At 42.3% G+C, this 22,870-nt stretch overlaps 2 protein-coding genes across 4 annotated transcripts in view; both read right to left on the bottom strand.

Annotated features, from left to right (window-relative positions):
* KANTR (KANTR integral membrane protein) overlaps positions 1–22,870 on the bottom strand; it is a 70,834-nt gene that overhangs the window by 4,225 nt on the left and 43,739 nt on the right. Inside the window, exon 3 of one of the 3 annotated variants that reach the window (XR_008708628.1) lies at positions 2,481–2,548. The exons of 1 other annotated variant lie outside the window; for it this stretch is intronic. The gene's annotated coding sequence lies outside the window, so the exon portion shown is untranslated. Of the gene's footprint in view, positions 1–2,480; positions 2,549–15,121; positions 17,223–22,870 lie in introns of those variants that run through there. One more of the 3 variants, XR_008708623.1, reaches the window with a different exon arrangement.
* Positions 9,295–10,985, bottom strand: LOC129639829 (palmitoyltransferase ZDHHC3-like). The gene has a single exon (XM_055565101.1). The coding sequence runs from the start codon at positions 10,220–10,222 to the stop codon at positions 9,443–9,445; it is 780 nt and encodes a 259-aa protein (XP_055421076.1). The 5' UTR covers positions 10,223–10,985; the 3' UTR covers positions 9,295–9,442.

Below are 22,870 nucleotides of genomic sequence, written 5' to 3'. Positions count from 1 at the left end.
AGAAGTAAGTCATTAGGTCCAGGCCACACTCTTAGGGAGGGGGTTATACAAGGATGTAAATACCAGGAGGTGGGGATCATTGGCAGCCACCTTGGAGACTACTACAGTTTGTCCTCAGGCCCCAATGATATATGTCCCTTCCACATGCAAAATACATTTACCCACTCCCAAGGTCTGTAAAAGTCTCATTTCATTAGAACATTGTCTGAAAGTCCAGAATCTCATCTAAATCAGGTCCAAGTGTGAAGGGTTCCTTTGGTGTATTCCTTAAGTATGGCTCCTTAAGTACTATTCCCCCCACCCCCACTACTGGTAGATCTGTGAAATTTAGAGACAAGTTATATCTGTCTCCAACACACCCCAACATACAATGGTGGAACAGACACAGGATATTGGCTACAGACATTCCATTTCAAAAAGGGGAAATGGGAGACACAAAGGAGTCACTGGTCTATAGCAATTGTGAAATCCCACTGGGTACATGGAAGTTCCTGGATTAGGTTTCAAAGCCTGGAAATAATTCTCTAGGGTTTCTGGGCTCTACTTGGCTCTGCTTTCTGGGCTCTTGGTCCCACCCTCCGTGCCTTCCTTCCTTTTTCATGAAAGGCAGCACATATTCGCAGGTAAGTAGTTTCCCCAGTCCGCTTCCTGCCAGTAAAATGTTGGGGGTCCAAATGGTTTCTTTTCATTTTGTATTGTGCCTGTAATCAGTTGCCACTGAGAAATGATTCCAATAGTGGGGCTTGGTGTACCCTTGCTGTCAGTAGGTTGGGTACTCAACAGTTGCTATAGCCAGACTGGCCTTGGTGAAAGTCTATATTGTAGAGCTTGTGTCTAAATTCCATGCATGCCACCATGGCCATTTTGTTCAGGAGTTCATTGGATAAGAAACTGAGGTTGGCTGGCATCCACAGGACAGGACATCTTAGCCATCTGATTGAGATCTTCCTCAACAGTTGATTCTCTCTGCTGCTCATTTATGTGGGATATGAATACCTTCACACCCATTCCAAAAGGGACATCCATATGCCTCTTCCCCAGACTTCCCCCTTGAACAATATTTCAATCTTGTTCTAAGTCCTGGACCACCTAGCCAAGTCATTACTAACTACTCACGAATCAGTGGATATCTAAACCTCTGACCATTTGTGTGACCAGTCACTGAAAAGTTCCCTTCCCATTGTCCCCAGGATCAACCCTAAGTGGAGCTATAACACTGCAGCTAGCCATGTCCAGCTGGTGCCAAAATACTATGCAAAACAATCTGTGAACCAAGCTTAACTATTGTGCCTCTGAGTCGCCTGGTCACAGGGAACACCCCATGAGACTCAGGTGTGAGAAAGGGATGGCAGTGCAGCCAGTGGGAGTATGAGCCACCTGCTCAGACAGCTTACTTTTTTTTTCCTTTTAATTGGAAGCTAATTACTTTATACATTCACATGAATCATCCATGGGTGTACATGTGCTCCCCATCCTGAATCCGCTTCCCACCTCCCTCCCCATCCCATCCCTCAGGGTCATCCCAGTGCACCCTGTCCCATGCATCAAACCTGGACTGGTGGTCTATTTCACATATGATAATATACATGTTTCAATGCTATTCTCTCAAATCATCTCACCCTCGCCCTCTCCCACAGAGTCCAAAAGTCTGTTCTTTACATCTGTGTCTCTTTTGCTGTCTCGCATATAAGGTCATTGTTACCATCTTTCTAAATTCCATATATATGTGTTAATATACTGTATTGGTGTATTTCTTTCTGGCTTACTTCGCTCTGTATAATAGGCTCCAGTTTCATCCACCTCATTAGAACTGATTCAAATGCATTCTTTTTAATAGCTGAGTAATACTCCATATGTACCACAGCTTTCTTATCCATTCATCTGCCGATGAACATCTAGGTTGCGTCCATGCCCTGGCTATTGTAAACAGTGCTGCGATGAACACTGGGGTGCATGTGTCTCTTTCATTTCTGGTTTCCTCGGTGTGTATGCCCAGCAGTGGGATTGCTGAGTCATATGGCAGTTCTATTTCCAGTTTTTTATGGAATCTCCACACTGTTCTCCATAGTGGCCGTACTAGTTTGCATTCCCACCAACAGTGTAAGAGGGTTCCCTTTTCTTCTCACCCTCTCCAGAATTTATTGTTTGTAGACTTTTTGATAGCAGCCATTCTGACTGGCGTGAGATGGTACCTCATTGTGGTTTTGATTTGCATTTCTCTGATAATGAGTGATGTTGAGCATCTTTTCATGTGTTTGTTAGTCATCTGTATGTCTTCTTTGGAGAAATGTCTGTTTAGTTCTTTGGCCCATTTTTTGATTGGGTTGCTTATTTTCCTGGAATTGAGCTGCAGGAGTTGCTTGTATATTTTTGAGATTAACTGTATCTTGCTTGTATATTTTTGATTGTATATTTTTGAGATTGATGACTGGTGGACCATCATGATAGTCTAGGTCATGGGGATTAATTCAGAACCAGTATCTATTATATTTCAAAAGGTCTGGGTATTTCCCTGTCCCCAAGGCACAATTATGTTGGCTACAGGTTCCTGTGGGAAAAGCAAGGAGGGAGAGTTCACAATACACCCTCGTGAAAAGTGTAGCAAGTATTACTTCAAGTAGACCCTCCCCTTCATTCAAAGGGCTCCAGTCTATGCACTAGGGGGAGAGGCTGGGACTCTACATTTTGGGGACTAGATCAAGCCTCCATTTGCTAGACTAGATTTTTTTTGTTACGTGAATCAAGTAGGACCTTATTAGGCTGTCCATCTTTTTGGCCCTAGGGTAACCACGTTTCATTAGCCACCATTACACATCCCCACAGGTCAAATCACCATTCTGATTTCTGCTATGGTTCCGCTGTCCATTATAGGGATCAGAACAGACTTGTCTCTAAAGGTGATCCTATCAACCCCATTGAAATCAGGGGGCCCATCTCTTATCATGAACCCAAATTACAGGGAAAAAACCACTACAATGTTTTTAAGGAGGCTGGTGCTTACTTGTATTAGTTAAAGTAAAGTTAGCTTCTGAGACAGAAAAAAAGTCTGTGAAATTTAAGACAATAATATTTACTTCTTGCTCCTGCAATCTTCCAAAACAACCATTAATAGCTGGACTGCCTTTTTCTAAGTGGTGATTCAGGGTCCTAGGCATCTTCTGTGAAGATGATCTGCCACCTTCAAAATGTGGTCACCATTGTCCTATTGTCATCTCCATCCCAGCCAAATAAAAGAAGGTAAGCCCACGTGGGAGGTTTTAATGAGCTAGGCCTAGACTGTAGTGTACAGCACTTCTGCTCACATTCCATTAGCTAGAACTCAGACAGTGGTCACATTCAACTGCAAGGGATGCTGGAAGATATAATCTGAATTTGTCCCAAAAAGGAAGGTTAAAAACACACCTAGTGACCACCTAGCTAGTCTCTGCCATATGTAATAATGCATGTCTTGAAGCCTTTGAGAAAGGAGTGTCCACATAGTTAGGGGGTGAGTTAAGTGGGTTATACAGAATGAATTGATTCCAGGACTCTGATTTCTTTTTATTTTGAAAATTTTTACTGCGTTTGGTTTCCATGTGGAAGCACTGGCAGAACTGAAAAGAGGCAGCATGTTCCACTTACTTTTCTGAAAGATCACATAGCTAGATGAAATCTCTCCCCACCCAGGGCTGATTTAATAAACCTCACCCCAAGCCCACCCCAAGCAAAAGATTAAAACAAAGGTTTGTGGTGATCATTTAAAAACAATACCACGTGTGAGATGGTCAGCATCTGGATTTGTGACCTGCATTTGATGTGTGCTCCTCTTCCTCTCACCTGTGTCCAACCCCCCGCACTCCGCCCTCCCCGTCTTCAGGCCCTTCCTCCGTCAACTAAGACTCAACACACAAGTGTGCAAGTGGAAACACTACTCAGTCTCAGTACTACAGGCTTAGATGTCTGCCAATTCCAGCGGATGGACGGTCATCTCTCAACTTTGTAATGTTGCCCTTGCATCACGGTCAGCTAACGCAGGTCCACTGTTTCTCAGGTTGAAATACAGACAAGATATGGGTACGTACACATTTATGGGTCTAAAATATCAGAAAGTAAACCCACTGCGAAAATTTACAAAATGAGGAAGAGGGGGGTCGACGGGTTGGGGGGAGCTGTGGCTGTTTCACTTAGGCAGTAACACTGCTGAATGGACACTGTGCTAGGAGAGTGGGGGAGGCTGGTGCTCAGTCAGTAAGCAGAAGAAACAAAGGAAACAGAGCTTGCCTGAAGCTACGTCATTTTCTTCTTGTGATTGTGTAAGGCATTTTAAACGGGAAAAACTTCTTTCCTTCACATTCTTCCAAATAATCATTTGGAATATAACGTGATTCAGAATACAAATAAGACCCCTTTCATCTCCACCCCCCACCTCCAAAATCATTCTACACACCCAGGGCCCATAAAGTACAAGGCAGGCAATTGATTTCACGAATCAGGAGGCATTGTGCTCACATGGGGCATGAGGCCACTGTGTCAAGGACACTTTTTAAGGCTTCAGCCCTGATCCCGGCCCTCTCAGAGCACAAGGGGTAAGAATCCATCTTCAGTGAGGATTTAAGTCCCAGATCCTTAGAAAAGTTCAATCTTCCAAGACTGAACCAGGAAGAAATAGAAATTATGAACAACCCAATTACAAGCACTGAAATAGGAACTGTGATAAAAAAAAAATCTCCTTCCAAAAAACAAAAGCCCAGGTCCAGATGGCTTCACAGGTGAATTCTATCTAACATTTAGAGAAGAGCTAATGTCTATCCATCTAAAACTCTTTCAAAAAATTGCAGAGGAAGGAACACTTCCTAACTCATTCTATGAGGCCACCATCACCCTGATACCAAAGCCAGACAAAGACAACACACAAAAAGAAAAGTACAGGCCAATATCACTGATGAACATAGATGCAAAAATCCTGAACAAAATTCTAGCAAACAGAATTCAATAAAGCATTAAAAAGCTCATACACCATGATCAAGTTGGGTTTATTTCAGGGATGCAAGAATTCTTCAATATACACAAATCAATCAATGTGATACACCATATTAACAAACTGAAAGATAAAAACCATATGATCATCTCAATAGATGCAGAAAAAGCCTTTGACAAAAATTCAGCACTCATTTATGATTAAAACTCTTCAAAAAATGGGCACAGAAGGAACCTACCTCAACATAGTAAAGGCCGTATATGATGAGCCTAGGGCAAACATTATTCTCAATGATGAAAAACTGCAAGCATTCCCCCTAAGATCAGGAACAAGACAAGGGTGTCCACTCTCACGACTATCATTCAACATAGTTTTGGAAGTTCTAGCTACAGCAATCAGAGAAGAAAAATAAAAGGAATCCAAATAGGAAAAGAAGAAGTCAAGCTCTCACTGTTTGCAGATGACATGATACTATACATAGAAAACTCGAAAGGTACTATCAGAAAATTACTAGAGCTTATTTAGCAAAGTTGCAGGATACAAAAGCAATACACAGAAATCACTTGCATTCCTATATACTAATAATGAAAAATCAGAAAAATAAATTAAGGAATAAATCCCATTCACCATTGCAACAAAAAGAATAAAATATCTAGGAATAAACCTACCTAAGGAGATAAAAGACCTGTATACAGAAAATTATAAGACACTGATGAAAGATATCAAAGATGATATTAACAGATGGAGAGATATTCCATGTTCCTGGGTAGGAAGAATCAATATTGTGAAAATGACTATACTACCAAATTCGATCTACAGATTCAATGAGATTCCTATCAAATTGCCAATGGCATTTTTCACAGAACTAGAATAAAAAAAATTCACAATTCATATGGAAACACAAAAGACCTAGAATACCCAAACCAGTCCTGAGAAAGAAAAATGGAGCTGAAGGAATCAAACTTCCTGACTTCAGATTATACTACAAAGCTACAGTCATCAAGACACTAAGTTACTGGCACAAAAACAGAAATATAGACCAATGGAACAAGATAGAAGGCCCAGAAATAAACTCATGCACCTATGGGTACCTTATTTTTGACAAAGGAGGCAAGAATATACAATGGGGCAAAGACAGCCTCTTCAATGGTGCTGGGAAAACTGGACAGCTACATGTAAAAGAATGAAATTAGAACACTTACTAACACCATACACAAAAATAAATTCAAAATGGATTAAAGACCTAAATGTAAGATCAAAAACTATAAAACTCTTAGAGGAAAACATAGGCAGAACACTTGATGACATGAATCAAAGCAAGATCCTGTATGACCCACCTTCTAAAGTAATGGAAATAAAAACAAAAGTAAATAAGTGGGACCTAATTAAACTTAAAAGCTTTTGCAAAGGAAACTATAAACAAGGTGAAAGACAACCCACAGAATGGGAGAAAATAATAGCAAATGAAACAACTGACAAAGGATTAATTTCCAAAATATACAAGCAACTCATACAAAATTCGAGAAAAACAAACAACCCAATCAAAAAGTGGGCAGAAGATCTAAACAGACATTTCTCCAAAGAAGACATACAGAAGGCTAACAAACACATGAAAAGATGCTCAACATCGTTCATTATTAGAGAAATGCAAATCAAAACTACAATGAGATATCACCTCACACTGGTCAGAATAGCCATCATCAAAAAGTCTACAAAAAATTAATGCTGGAGAGGGTGTGGAAAAAAGGGAATGCTCTTACACTGTTGGTAGGAATGTAAATTCATACAGCCACTATGTATGATGGTACTTAGATTTCTTAAAAAAAGCAGGAATAAAACCACCATATGACCCAGCACTATATGACTCCTAGACATATACCCTGAAGAAACCAAAACTGAAAAAGACACTTGTACCCCAATGTTCACTGCAGCACTATTTACAATAGCTAGAACATGGAAGCATCCTAGATGTCCATCAACAGATGAATGGATAAAGAAGTTGTGGTACTTCTGAGTAATATTACTCAGCCATAAAAAGGAACACATTTCAGTCAGTTTTAATGAGGCAGATGAACCTAGAGCCTATTATACAGAGTGAAGTTAAGTCAGAAACAGAAAGATAAATATCATATACTAATGCATATATATGGAATCTAGAAAGATGGTATGGGAGAATTTATTTTCAGGGCAGCAGTGGAGAAACAGACATAGAGAACAGACTTATGGACACGGGGAGAGGGGAGGAGAGAGTGACATGTATGGAGAGGGTAAAATGGAAACTTACATTACCAAATGTAAAATAGATAGCCAATGTGAATTTGCTGTATGTCTCTGGGAACTCAAACAGGGGCTCTGTATCAACCTAGAGGGGAGGGATGGGGAGAGAGATGGGAGGGAGGTTCAAGAGGGAGGGGACATATGCATACCTATGGCTGATTCATGTTGAGGTTTGACAGAAAACAACAAAATTCTGTAAAGCAATTATCCTTCACTTAATAAATAAATTTTAAAAATCTCCTATTAAAAACTATTTATTTAAATTGGAGGATAACTACTTTACAATATTGTGATGTTTTCTGCCATACATCAATATGAATCAGCCATAGGCATACATGTGTCCGCTCCCTCTGAAGCCCCTCCCATCTCCTTCTCCAGTCTATCTCTCCAGGTTGTCACAGAGCACCGGCTTTGGGTGCCCTGCATCATATATCAAACTCTCACTGGCTATCTATTCTAGATATGGTAATGTATATGTTTCAATGCTATTCTCTCAAATCATCCCACCCTCTCCTTCTCTGATCCCAAAAGTCTGTTCTTTATGTCTGTGTCTCCTTTGCTGCCCTGCATGTAAGATTGTCAGTACCATCTTTCTAGATTCCACATATATGTGTTAATATACAGTACCTGTCTTTTTCTTTCTGCCTTACTCTCTACAATATTACACTGTATAATAGGCTATAATAGGTTCATCTACCTCATTAGAACTGACTCAAATGGCTTCCTTTTTATAGCTGAGTAATATTCCATTGTGTGTATGTAAGGAAACTATAAGCAAGGTGAAGAAACAACCTTCACAATGGGGGGAAATAATAGCAAATGAAACAACTGACAAAGAATTAATTTCCAAAATATATAAGCAGCTCAAGTAGTTCAATACCAGAAAAACAAACAACCCAATCAAAAAGTGGGCAGAAGATCTAAACAAACATTTCTCCAAAGAAAACATAGAGATGGCTAATAAACAAATGAAAAGATGCTCAATATAGCTCATTACTGCTGCTGCTAAGTCGCTTCAGTCGTGTCCAACTCTGTGCGACCCCATAGACGGAAGCCCACCAGGCTCCTCCAACCCTGGGATTCTCCAGGCAAGAACACTGGAGTGGATTTCCATTTCCTTCCCCAATGCAGGAAAGTGAAAAGTGAAAGTGAAGTCGCTCAGTCGTGCCCGACTCGTAGCGACCCCATGGACTGCAGCCCACCAGGCTCTTCTGTCCATGGGATTTTCCAGGCAAGAGTACTGGAATGAATTGCCATTGCCGTCTCCGAGCTCATTACTACAGAAATGCAAATCAAAATCACAATGAGGTCTCATCATCTCACACCAGTCAGAATGGCCATCATCAAAAAGTATACAAACAATAAATGCTGGAGAGGGTGTGGAAAATAGGGAACCCTCTTACATTGTTGGTGGGAATGCAAATGGATACAACCACTATGGAGAAGAGTATGGAGATTCCTTTAAAACTAGGAATAAAACTACCATATGACCCAGCAATCCCACTACTGGGCATATACCCCGAGGAAACCAGAATTGAAAAAGACACCTGTACCCCAATGTTCATTGCAGCAATATTTACAATAGCTAGGACACAGAAGCAACCTGGATGTCTACCAGCAGATGAATGGGTAACAAATGATTTTAAAAAGTAAAAAAGAGGGCTCCCCTGGTGACTCAGTGGTAAAGACTCCACCTGCCAATGCAGGAGACAAGGGTCCGATCCCTAGTACGGGAAGATCCCACATGCCATGAAGCAACTAAGCCCATGTGCCACAACTGTTGAGTCTCTGCTCTGGAGCCAGTGAGCCGAAACTAAGCCGGCATGCCCTAGAGCCCGTGGTCTGCAACAGCAGAAGCCACTGCAATGAGAAGCTGCAGTACAACTACAGAGTAGCCCCGCTCACAGCAACTAGAGAAAAGCCTGCATGCAGCAATGAAGACCCAGCCCAGCCCAGCCAAAAATAAATAAAACTATTATATTTTTTAAAAGGAAAAAGAAAAGCAGAAAGGATGATCTTTTAAAAACAAAACACGGAGACTTTTTTTTTTTTCTGCAATGTTCTGCCATTTTACTTGAGACATTAAACAAAAAATGTCTTATTTAGAGTTGTTGTGTTGGTTTTTCGGTTTGGACATTTGTAAGACCCAATCCAAGGGTAGTGCTGGGATGTGGTTTGTGTCTGAGTGGCAATGCTAGTCAGGGTCTTTCAGATCACATGCTGGTACCGGACTGCCTTCCCTTGGTTTGGCGTGACAAAGGGGCTGGCCCAGCCTAGGGAGAAGGGGTGGCCAAAAACGGCTTTCAGGTTCACCCATGTTGTTTTCTTGGCCCATCTTCTGTCTTCCTTTTTCAGTTGTTCTATTCCCGTCTCACCTGTGCAGATGGAGAGCATCTGGATCCGAAACATGGCCGATGTGAAAATGAGGAAGAGCAGCGCCTCCAAGCCGAGGAAGATGAGGAGGGTCATCGTGGTGGGCGAGGAGCTGCAGTCTTCTTCAAAGCAATGCAGGAAGTGGAATCCCACCAAGATGAGGGCGTGCAAAGAAATGAGAGCTACGTACATTGTAAACAGGACGAAGTATTTCTGGTTCTTCTCGCCGACACAGTTGTTGATCCAGGGACAATGGTGGTCCATCTTCCGAATGCACCGCTTACAAACCCTGCAGTGGTGGGCTCGGTCGGGCTTGATGCTGCAGCATTTGGGACAGCTGTACAGCACCTGCCCAGACGTCAGCTGTAAACTCGCGATGAATTCTTTAGTGGCACTTCCTTTGGGCACAGCCCCAGGGTCGGTCAACATGGCCCGGCAGTGGGAAGCCAGGGCCAAGAAGACCAGCACGCTGAACACGATTCCGTTGATGGTGCTGTACATGTAGTCCCCGGATGGAATCAGCATGACGAAGAGGACCACGAACTCCGCATATAAGACCAGAAACCAGGTGACAATGGCAAAGACAATGCCACAGCCATCGCGGATGAACCACATGGCGCCCGTCGGATAGGGGTGAGAAGGTGGGACGGAGTTCTCTGAGTGGAAGCACTCTGGTTTCCGCTCAAAGTCTCAGAAGCGGAGGGCGGGGATAAACATCCTAAGCTATTCTGTCCATACTGGCCTTGTGAAGCCCCAGTCAGTTCCTCAGCCCCAGACTCCCGGTGGGGCTCCCGTTGCCGCCACCGTCGTCGCTCCTCAGGCAGCCTCTGACCGGTGACCCGACCTCAAGCTGCGGCGATGGCTCCCCGGCAGGAGGCGCCGCAGCTTCTGGGATTCGGCCGGACGCCAGGCGGCGCGCCCATCAAGCGCCCCTCAGTGGGGTGGCGGCGGCGGCAGGAGCCGGCGCCGCCCAGCATTCTTACTGACCTAAACCTTTGGAAGTCAGTTATGCTCACCAGTTACCATCGATGTCACTAACATTTGGATTCCTCCCTCTACACTGTACAGTTGTACAATTAACATAGGCTACTGTTGGGCTTCCCTGGTGGCTCAGACGGTAAAGCGTCTGCCGGCAGAGTGGGAGAGCCGGGTTCGATCCCTGGGTTGGGAAGATCCCCTGGAGAAGGAAATGGCAACCCACTCCAGTACTCTTGCCTGGAAAATTCCATGGGCTGAGGAGCCTGGTGGGTTACAGTCCATGGGGTCGCAAAGAGTCGGACACGACTGAACAACTTCACTTCACTGTTGAGTCCAGGCTTTCCCCGGTGTGGTGGCTCAGACGGTAAAGAAGCTGCCCACAATGCAGGAGACCCAGGTTCGATCCCTGGGTCAGGAAGATGCTCTGGAGAAGGGAATGGCAACCCACTCCAGTATTCTTGCCTGGAGAATTCCATAGGCAGAGAGGCCTGGCGGGCCCCAGTCCACAGGGTCAAAAAGAGTCAGACACGACTGAGCGACTAACACTTTTGAGTCCAGGTTTCAGTCAGTAGGACTAATCTTAGAAATACTGCTAGCTGCTTTAGCTAACACAGTACATACATCCAGGAATGCTAAGTGCACCCATACTGAAAAGTCTGGCCCTACCAAAACCAAAGATATCACAAGAAAATTAGACCAATATCCCTATAAATACAGATGCAAAAATCCTCAACAAAATACTAGCAAACAGAATCCAACAGCATATTGAAAGGATTATACATCATGATCTAGTGGGATTTGTTCCAGGAATGCAAGAGTGGTTCAACATCAGAAAATCAATCAGGGTTATAGATACACCACATTAATAGAACAAGGGAAAAATAACCTACATGATCATCTCAACTGATGCAGAAAGGGCATTTCAGATGCAGAAAAGGCCTAGATCTAATAAATTCAGCAAAGCTTTAAGGAACAAGATCAACACATAAAAATCAGTTGTGTTTTGAAATTAAGAGCAATTTCATTTACAATACCATCTAAAAGATATCTGTAGGGGACTTTCTTGGTGGTCCAGTGGCTAAGACTGCACTCTCAATGCTGGAGGCCTGGGTTCGATGTCTGGTCAGGGAACTAGATGCCACATGCCACAACTAGAGATGCCACATGCCACAATGAAGGTTGATTTTTTTTTTTTTTTTTTTTGCTGCGTAGAATGTGGGGTCTTAGTTCCCTGACCAGGGATTGAACTCAAACCCCCTGCATTAGAAGCTTGGAGTCTTAACCACTTGACTGTCAGGGAAGTCCCCAGATCGGAAGATTTTATATTAACATGTTACTAATACACAAAGCAACCTACAAATTCAACAAAATCCCTATCAAAATTCCAACAGCCTTTTTGCAGAAATGTGGAGATGCCAATCCTCAAATTCATATGGAATTTCAAGGGGCCTTGAATAGTCAAAACAATCTTGAAAAAGACAAATCAAATGGCCAAGTGGTTTTTGATGAGGGTGCCAAGTCCATTCAGTGGAGTAAGGATAGTCTCTTCAACAAAGGGTGCTGATGCAACTGGATTTTTATATGCAAAAGAATGATGTTGGGCCCCTACCTCATACCTATACTATTAATTCAAAATGGATCAACAACCTAAATACAAGAGCTAAAACCACAAAACTCTTAGAAGAAAACACAGGGGTAAATCTTCATGACCTTGGATTTGGCAACAGGTTCTTTTTTAAAATGTATTTTTAGTTGGAGGCTAATTGCTTTACAATGTTGTGTCGGTTTCTGCTGTACAACGTGAATCAGTTGTAAGTATACATATATCCCCTCCCTCTTGAACCTCCCCCTCCCCCCAGTCCCACCTCTCTAGGTCATCACAGAGCATGAGCCCTGAAAATATTATTCTAAGGGACATAATCCAACATAAAAGGACAAATATTGTTAAGATTTCACTTATATGAAATATCTAGAACTGGCAAATGTATAGGGACAGAAAGTAAGTTAAAGGTTACCAGGAACTAGGGGTAGAGTGGAATGGGCATTATTGCTTAATGGGTGCAGAACTTCTGTTTGGGATGGTTAAAAAAAAAAAGTTTTGGAATTAGATAATGGTGATGGTCACACAACATTTTGAATGTAATTAACACCACCTAACTGTATACTAGAAAGTGGTTAAAATGGCAAATTAAAAACAATTTTATTTTAATTGGAGGCTAATTACTTTACAATATTGTGGTGGTTTTTGCCATACATTCACATGAATCAGCCATGGGTGTACAGGTGTTCCCCATCCAGACCCTCCCTCCCACCTCCCTCCCCATCCCATCTCTCAGGGTCATCCCAGTGCACCAGCCCTGAGCACCCTGCCTTATGCATCGAACCTGGACTGGCGATCTATTTCACATATGATAATACACATGTTTCAATGCTATTCTCTCAAATCATCTCACCCTCGCCTTCTCCCACAGAGTCCAAAAGTCTGTTCTTTACATCTGTGTCTCTTTTGCTATCTCGCATATAGGATCATTGTTACCATCTTTCTAAATTCCATATATATGCATTAATATACTATATTGGTCTTTTTCTTTCTGTCTTACTTTACTGTTTATAATAGGCTCCAGTTTCATCCACCTCATTAGAACTGATTCAAATGCATTCTTTTTAATAGCTGAGTAATATTCCATTGTGTATATGTACCACAGCTTTCTTATCCATTCGTCTGCCAATGGACATCTAGGTTGCTTCCATGTCCTGGCTATTGTAAACAGTGCTGCGATGAACATTGAGGTACACGTGTCTCTTTCAATTCTGGTTTCCTCGGTGTGTCTGCCCAGCAGTGGGATTACTGGGTCGTATGGCAGTTCTATTTCCAGTTTTTTAAGGAATCTCCACACTGTTCTCCAGAGAAGGCGATGGCACCCCACTCCAGTACTCTTGCCTGGAAAATCCCATGGATGGAGGAGCCTGGTAGGCTGCAGTCCATGGGGTCGCGAAGAGTCGGACATGACTAAGCAACTTCCCTTTCACTTTTCACTTTCATGCACTGGAGAAGGAAATGGCAACCCACTCCAGTGTTCTTGCCTGGAGAATCCCAGGGACGTGGGAGCCTGGTGGGCTGCCGTCTATGGGGTCGCACAGAGTCGGACATGACTGCAGCAACTTAGCAGCAGCAGCACACTGTTCTCCATAGTGGCCGTACTATTTTGCATTCCCACCAACAGTGTAAGAGGGTTCCTTTTTCTCCATATCCTCTCCAGCATTTATTATTTGTAGATTTTTTGATAGCAGCCATTCTGACTGGTATGAGATGGTACCTCATTGTGGTTTTGATTTGCATTTCTCTGATAATGAGTGATGTTGAGCATCTTTTCATGTGTTTGTTAGCCATTTGTATATTTGGAGAAATGTCTGTTTAGTTCTTTGGCCCATAAAATGGCAAATTTTATGTTATATGTATTTTACCACAATTAAAAATGTTTGGCCCAATCTAAAATTGTATTTATTTCCCTATGATCTATCATGCATCAATTCTCACATATATTATTGGGGTTTCTGCAAACATAAATTAGGCTTTCTTCTCACAGGTCTGACATACAGGAGTCTGAATCCAGTAATGGGGATGGAGGCACCAAAAGGTGATATCAATGGATCTTGAGAAAGATCAGCCAAATCGTTGGAGAATCCCCAAGTCACTCAGGTCCAGTCCCATTAGACTGTGGAGGAAGGGCTGCTTCTGCCACCAAGGGAGACTCAGTGGAAGCTGGTGTTTAGGTATCGCTCAGGTTAATGCAAATCAACTTTGATGCGCCAATTTCAATTCCCAAGGTCCCATTCTTCCAGCAACCAGAAGTCTTTAGGTTTCACATAAGAGACCTGGAGATCTGGTGAATTCAGCCTGCGGTGTAATTCAACAACCTGCGGTATTTGGCTTTATGACTGATTTCAGGCTACATCAGTCTGGTGACTAGAAGAGATACAGAGGTTTCTTGTTTGTTTTCTAATATAGGCTCTATTTTTCAGAGAAACTTTTAGGTTCAGGCCCTGTTGTCTGTCCCATGTCAGTACCACCCGTACTGTCACTTTTTAATTTTTGCCAATCTGAGAAGCACAGTATCTCATATGGTTTAAATTGGCATTTCCCTGAAAACTAATAAAATTGAGCACCTTTTCGTGGCCACTTACTGGCTATTGGATATTCTCCTGTGAAGTGTTCATTCAAATCTTTCAAATATTTTTTAATTAAAAAAATTTATTGGCCATGGCTTGTGGGATGTTAAGTTTCCCAACCAGGGATCGGATCTGGGCCCTTGGCAGTGAAAGTATGGAGTCCTGTCAACTGGACTGCCAGGGAATTCCCTGTCGAATATTTTTCTATTGATTATAGATCTTTTGTTGAACTGTAAGATTTCATTTTGTAATCTGGATATGAAATCTTTGATGGTTTTAAATGATGAAAATATACTTTTCCCATTCTGTAATTTACCGTTGCACAGTTTATGGTATTTCTAGGTGAAAATAAGTGAAAGTCGTTGAGTTGTATCCGACTCTTTGCAACCCCATGGGCTATACAGTCCATGGACTTCTCCAGGTCAGAATATTGGAGTGGGTAGCCTTTCCCTTCTCCAGGGGATCTTCCCAACCCAGGCATCGAACCCAGGTCTCCAGCATTGCAGGCAGATTCTTTACCAGCTGAGCCACAAGGGAAGTCTAGGTGAAAATAAGTTATTTTTAATGTAGTCCATTTTATCAATCCCTTCATCATTAGTAATTTTGGTGTCTTGTTTAAGAAATGTTTTACTATCCCAAAGTCAAAAATATATTCTCCTATGTTATCTTCTTTGCTTTTCACCTTTAGGTTTATAACTATTTGTGAATTATTGATTTTTTAGATATGTGAGGTAAACATTCCAATTTAGGTGTCTTTGTTTGCTTGCTTTCCTATTTGGACACCCAATTGTCTCAACATAAAATTGCCCTGGTACTTCTGTTCTCCAGTGCTACATTTTGTTAAATCACATACATGGGTCTTTTTCTGAGCGGTTTGTTCCACTAGGCTAGTGGAACTATGGGGCTTCCCCAGTGGTCAGTGGTTAAGAATCCACCTGCCAATGCAGGAGATGCAGGAAATGCAGTTTCGATCCCTGGATCAAGAAAATCTCCTGGAGGAGGAAATGGCAACTCACTTCAGTATTCTTGTCTGGGAAATAGCATGGAGAGGAGTTTGCTGGGTTACCATCCATAGGGTCGCAAGAGTTGGACATGACTGAAGCTACTTAGCATACATGCACAGCAATACTATGGTCAGAATTACTGTAACTTTATTTTAAAAATCTGGTCATCTGATAGAACAAAATTCTCTATTGTTCTTCAGGAGTAATGTGTATTTTTGGCCTTTTTCATTTCTATATACATTTTGGAAGTAGTCAAATTCCACAAAACAATGACTACCCATTAAGGCTTTACTTGGATTTATATTGCATCTGTAAATCAATTTGAAGAGAACCAACATCCTTGTAATATTGAGTTCATCAGCCTGTGAATACGGTATATCACTTCATTTGTTTACATCTTCTTTAATCTCTCTTTAAAAAGTTACATAGTTTTCTCCACAAAGCACTTGCTGCTGCTGCTGCTGCTAAGTTGCTTCAGTTGTGTCCGACTCTGTGCGACCCCAGAGACGGCAGCCCACCAGGCTCTGCCGTCCCTGGGATTCTCCAGGCAAGAACACTGGAGTGGGTTGCAACCCACAAAGCACTTGCATGTCCTTTTAAGACATATTTCTAAATAATTGATTTTTAAATGCAATTTAAGTGTTAATTAAAACATTTTATTTTCTAACTGCATCTGCTTATATGCAGAAGTACAATTGATGTTTGTAAAGTGATTTGATATTCAGTAAACTTTAATCCTGGGATATTTACCTCCATTCTTTAAGTATATTCTCCTCTCGTTTTTTTATTTTTACTCTTTTTCTGAGACCACTATCAAGGCTTTTCTATTTTCCATTTCTCTTAGTTTTTTAACTTAATATTTTCTACATTTTTATTCTTCTACTTTCTCAAAGAATTCTTCAATCTAATCTTCCAATTCCCTTATTCATTCTTCATCTGTATTCAACCTATTTTACTCCTCTATTGTGTTCTCTATTTCAACTTTATATATTCTTCATAGCTTAATTTTTCCACTTTTCTGTAGCCTGAGGGAAAGGGTAAGGGAGGATCCCAGAGAAGGTGGTGATTAGCTGTCTGGAGTGATGAGTTAGGGGGTGCCTGATTATAAAGAGAGAGAGGAGAATCAACCTGAGGGTGCAGCAGTAGCTAAGCCTAGAGACCAGACAGCAGGGCCCTGCTGTCCTGCTGGGAATGGCTGGAGCAATGAGTATGGAGTAGGGTGGGATGGAGATGACGTGGCAAACTGCAGGGCTTTAACTTCACAGGGCCTTGGTCACTGAGAGCCTTCACTTGTGAGCCCTGCAGCCTATGGCGACCTCCAGAAAGATGGCAGCTTCAAGACAGGGTTGGAGGACACCCAACCTTTTGAGGTGAAGAGAGTCCTCTCCATTTCATGCTCTGGTTCCAGCACCTGCCAGCTCTGGTTCCCTTGGGCACCTGCCAGAAGGTCCCTCGTTTCTTTCCTGGGGAGGAAGGTAAGTGGAGACAAAGAAGGAGACTTGGACCCAGAAAAGGCACCCTAGAGAACCTATGATTATATCTGGATTTTGTGGGATGCTGGGGTTGAAGGTAGAGAGAGGGAAGTGGTCCAAATAAGGATAGGAGTAGAGGGAGGCAGCCACAATAAAGACGGGAGTCTGTGGGTGAGAAAAAGATGGTGGGGGAGGTGCCAAGAGTCTACTTTGGAACAGGGCATAATCTGGAAGGATTTACGAGCTAAGGCTAGTGAGGGAGGGGCCTGGGCTTGGAGGTGCCCGAAGGTCATGGCCATCATTTCTCCAAAGTCACTGAAGGTCATACATATCTCTCTCCCTGTCCTGGCTGCCCCAGTGCCTCCTTCCTAGTGGTTCCTGGCACTCAGGTCTCAGGCTGTTCTAAAGTTCTTCCATCTTCCATGCACCCATGCTTCTTTGAGGAGAGGGTACCCCATGTTTTATCCTCATGATCTGCTCCAGATAGGCAGTGCAGGGCCTTGACAAGAGTGAAACCTCCTGGATGATAGCTTCTATGGTGCCTCCTTCCCCTGAGAGGACCCCACATAGAATCCTTTCAGGAGATTTTGGACAGTGGAGTGTCCCTGGAGTTTTCTGATAAAAGGTTATATAGCTTTGGGGAGGGAAAGATAGCTTGTGGACACATAACAGGGATGAGTGGAAGTGTGTGGAAAGCACAGGAGTTGCATCCTAAGGGTCAGTAGGGAGACATGAATGTGACTCCACCACCATGGCCTTGATCCACAGGGAGACTTTGAAAAGAAGAGGGTGCTGAGGACCAGAGTTAGGCAAGTTTGTTCAGGCAGCTCAAGAAATCAGAGAGAGAGGCATCTGTGAGTGCCCCATGGTACAGAGTATAGAATCCCTGGTTGACATCCAGGTTTCCTGCAGGATTGGGATCACTGGTGTAGACCACACAGAAGGGAAACCTTTGGAGAGGACTTCAGATGCAAACAGGTCTACAAAGAATATGAAAAGGAAAGCAAGCCATAAGGCTAACAGGCTCATGAACAAATGCTCAAACTAAGCAGCCATCAGATAAATAGAAATGAAAACAAAATTAAAGGGGCTTCCCTGGAGGTCCAGTGGAGCTCTGTGCTTCCACTGCAGGGGGCTCAGGTTTGATCCTTGGTTGGGGAACTAAGATCCTACATGCTGCATGGCCCAAAACAACAACAAAGACTAATGCAGATATATTGTTACACCTATTAGACTGATGAAAAAAATTTTAAAGCTGAATAAGACCAAGTGTTGGTGTGTTTATGTGAAGCTATAAGTTCAGTTCAGTTCAGTCGCTCAATCGTGTCTGACTCTTTGCAACCCCATGAACCACAGCACGCCAGGCCTCCCTGTTCATTACCAAACCAAACCCATGTCCATTGAGTTGGTGATGCTGTCCAACCATCTTATCCTCTGTCGTCCCCTTCTCCTCCTGCCCGCAATCTTTCCCAGCATCAGGGTCTTTTCCAATGAGTCAGCTCTTTGCAGCAGGTGGCCAAAGTATTTCAGCTTCAACATCAAACCTTCCAATGAACACCCAGGACTGATCTCCTTTAGGATGGACTGGTTGGATCTCCTTGCAGTCCAAGGGACTCTCAAGAGTCTTCTCCAACACCACAGTTTGAAAGCATCAATTCTTCAGCACTCAGCTTTCTTTATAGTCCAACTCTCACTTCCATACATGACCACTAGAAAAACCATAGTCTTGACCAGATGGACCTTTGTTGACAAAGTAATGTCTCTGCTTTTTAATATGCTGTTTTAGGTTGGTCATAACTTTCCTTCCAAGCAGTAAGTGTCTTTTAATTTCATGGCTGAAATCACCATCTGCAGTGATTTTGGAACCCAGAAAAACAAAGTCAGCCACCATTTCCCCATCTATTTGCCATGAAGCGATGGGACCAGATGCCATGATCTTCATTTTCTGAATGTTGAGCTTTAAGCCAACTTCTTCACTTTCCTCTTTCACTTTCATCAAGAGGCTCTTTAGGTATTCACTTTCTGCCATAAGGGTGGTGTCATCTGCATATCTGAGGTTACTGATATTTCTCCTGGCAATCTTGATTCCAGCTTGTGCTTCCTCCAGCCCAGCGTTTCTCATGATGTACTCTGCATAGAAGTTAAATAAGCAGGGTGACAATATACAGCCTTGACATACTCCTTTTCTTATTTGGAACCAGTCTGTTGTTCCATGTCCAGTTCTAACTGTTGCTTCCTGACCTGCATATAGGTTTCTCAAGAGGCAGGTCAGGTGGTCTGGTATTCCCATCTCTTTCAGAATTTTCCACAGTTTATTGTGATCCACACAGTCAAAGGCTTTGGCATAGTCAATAAAGCAGAAATAGATGTTTTTCTGGAACTCTCTTGCTTTTTCGATGATCCTTGTAAATGGCTGATAGGAGTGAAGATGGAGCAGCCCTTTTGGAGGACTCCAGTCAAGAACAAACACTATGCAATTCCACGCCTTGACATATATCTCAAAGAAATTCTCTCAAATGTGCATGAGGAAACATATTGAAGAGTGCTCATTACCTCAAAATCTGTGATGGCAAAGAATCAGAAGCAATCTGGGTGTCCACTCTTGCTGAGTAGACAGGAAAAATAAGGATTTTGTACACCATAGTGCTGTAAAGTGGCTGAGGTTGCTTTATGTCTTACATATAAGAATATGTCTTACAATATATTGCTGCCATTACTTATTATAGACCAAGAGTGGAACAAACCCAAATGTCTATAACAGATGAATGGATAAATAAAATGTGGTATATCCATACAATGGAATATTGTTTGCAATAGAAATAGGTGATGTACAGACCCATGCTAAAACATGGACAAACCTTGAAAACATTATGCTAAATGAGAGGAACCAGAAACAAAAGATACATGTTGTATGAGTCCATTTATGTGAAATGTCCAGACTAGGAAGTCTATAGAAACAGAAAGTAGATTAGTGGTTGCCTACATGCTAAGTTGCTTCAATCGTGTCCAACTTTTTATGACCCTATGAACTGTAGCCCTCCAGGCTCCTCTGTCCATGGGATTCTCCAGGCAAGAATACTGAAGTGGGTTGCCATTTCCTCCTCCAGGGGATCTTCCCGACCCAGGGATCGAACCCACCTCTCTTATGTCTCCTGAATTGGCAGGTGGATTCTTTACCACTAGGGCCACGTGGAAAGCCTTAGCTGTTGCCTAGGGAGGTGGCAGATGGAGGTTGAAGGGAAATGGGAGATGACAGCTAACAGGTACAGATTTTCCTTTTGCAGGTGATGAAAATACCATAAGCTTAAATGGTTTTGATGGTCTAACAACTCTGAATATGCTAAAAGACACTGAATTGTACATTTAAATGGGTGAATTGTGTGATATGTGAATTGTATTTCAATAATGGTGTTATACTTAGTATGTATATTTTAGACAATTATATCTCAATAAAGCTAATATATAGATATATTGCTGATATATAAAGCATCTATCTATTTATTTGGACTTCCCTGGTGGCTCAGTGGTAAAGAATCGGCCTGCAGTGCAGGAGACGTGGGTTCAATCTTGGGTCGGGAAGATCCCCTGGAGAAGGAAATGGCAACCTACTCTAGTAACCTGCCAGGAAAATCCCATGGACTGAGGAGCCTGGGGGCTACAGTCCATAGGGTCGCAAAGAATTGGACATGACTGAGCAACTGAACATGCACACATCTATATATTTATCTATCTATAATCTATCTAAACATATTAGAGACATGGATGATTTCAGGGCTGGGACCAGAGAGTTAAGATGGGCTTAAAATGAAAGGAACATGTCAAAAGCACACAAAAGCCAACTTAAAGGATCTCCCAATGTCCAAATCTGGGACAATTTGAGCAACAAAACAAATAAAGAGTGTAATGAATCATAATCCACAAAATAAAATAAGAACTCATGAGTCCCTACAGATGTAAACAAATGAATGAATGAATGAATGAATGAACTAGCCTCTGTCCATGGGTTTCTCTAGGCAAGAATACTGGAGTGGGTTGCCATTTCCTCCTCCAGGGGATCTTCCCCACGCAGGGATCAAGCCTGAGTCTCCGGTGTCCCTGCATTGCAGGTGAATTCTTTACCACTAGAGCCACCTGGGAAGCCCAATAAATAGGGGAGAAAGCAAAATCTTTAATACAAGAGAAGTCTAATAACGTTTAAAAAGTGTAGAAGGAACAGTTGAAATAGAAAAATCACTATCTGGAAACACTACAGTAACAACTGTATCAGGCATGAATCATTAGTGGATGCTAAAATTAGTGGGTGAAACCGTGGTCAAAGACAGAATATTTGTGAAGATATTTTGAGTGTCTCGTCACAAGTTAGTTATTAATTACAAAGATGAAAATAGCAATCTTACAGTGGAAGACACCACCTTAATCAAGTGATAAAAGTTAATATCACCACTAATATGATATACAAACATCCCATACCCCCTGTCATGATGGACTGGGAAGGCTGCATCACTTCTGAGGTCCTTACCAAAGATACATACATTTAATCTATCTAATCTAATCCTAAATCTAATCATGCAAGAACATCAGGAAAACCCAGCTGAGGGACATTCTATAAACTGACCAGTACTCTTCAAAAGTGTCAACGTCATGAAAGATTGGGACAGACCGAGGAACTACGGTAATTTAGAGGAGACCAGAAAGACATAATAATGATAACTAATTGTATTGAGGGATCCGAGAACAGAAAAAGGATATTAGGTGAAAAACTGGTAAAATCTGAATAAAGTTCAAGGTGAAATTTGAATAGACTAATAGTATTGTATCAGTGTTGATTTCCAGGTTTTGATAGTTGTACTGTGATCATGTAAAATGGTAACATTGGGGAAGGTGGGTGAAGAGTATATGAGAATTATTTGTATTGGGTTTGTAACATTTATAAGTCTGAAATTATAAAACAAAAAGTTTAAAAAATTAAAAGTACATATTGCTGTGTGAACAGGAAACAGAATGAAATATACAACGTAACACCCTTAGATATATTACAAATACATGCACACACAACAATATATTTTACCAGGACAAACAAAAGGCGGCTGCTGCTGCTGCTGCTGCTAAGTCGCTTCAGTGGTGTCCGACTCTGTGCGACCCCATAGATGGCAGCCCACCAGGCTCCCCCGTCCCTGGGATTCTCCAGGCAAGAACACTGGAGTGGGCTGCCATTTCCTTCTCCAATGCATGAAAGTGAAAAGTGAAAGTAAAGTCGCTCAGTTGTGTCCGACTCTTAGTGACCCCATGGACTGCAGCCCACCAGGCTCCTCCGTCCATGGGATTTTCCAGGCAAGAGTATTGGAGTGGGGTGCCATTGCCTTCTCTGGCCCCAGCTGTTTAAGAGATAACTAATCCAAACAACCTTGGAGGAGAACAGGCTGCCTTAAGACAGTAGATTTCCACATATATGCCTATATATACTTACTCTTTTCTTGGGTTAGGGCAGCAGCTCACTAATCTGACTGCTGCCCCTTCTTGCCTCATTAAAGGTGATCTGTTCTGTAAAGTGCTGGTCTCATTCTTTTTCCAAACCTGGCGTTCTCTAACTCCCTTACCCTACACGCAGGGAGCAGAAAGGGGCCCAGAAGGAGCAGGTA

The sequence above is a fragment of the Bubalus kerabau genome, chromosome X, assembly GCF_029407905.1.
Source record: "Bubalus kerabau isolate K-KA32 ecotype Philippines breed swamp buffalo chromosome X, PCC_UOA_SB_1v2, whole genome shotgun sequence".
NCBI classification, from domain to species: domain Eukaryota; kingdom Metazoa; phylum Chordata; class Mammalia; order Artiodactyla; family Bovidae; genus Bubalus; species Bubalus kerabau.
Note: the sequence above shows the minus strand (reverse complement) of the source record. Positions and strands in the feature narration are given on the sequence as shown.

Excerpts from the sequence above, each read along its gene's own strand:
- LOC129639829 (XM_055565101.1), bottom strand. The coding sequence starts at position 10,222 with ATGTGGTTCATCCGCGATGGCTGTGGCATTGTCTTTGCCATTGTCACC.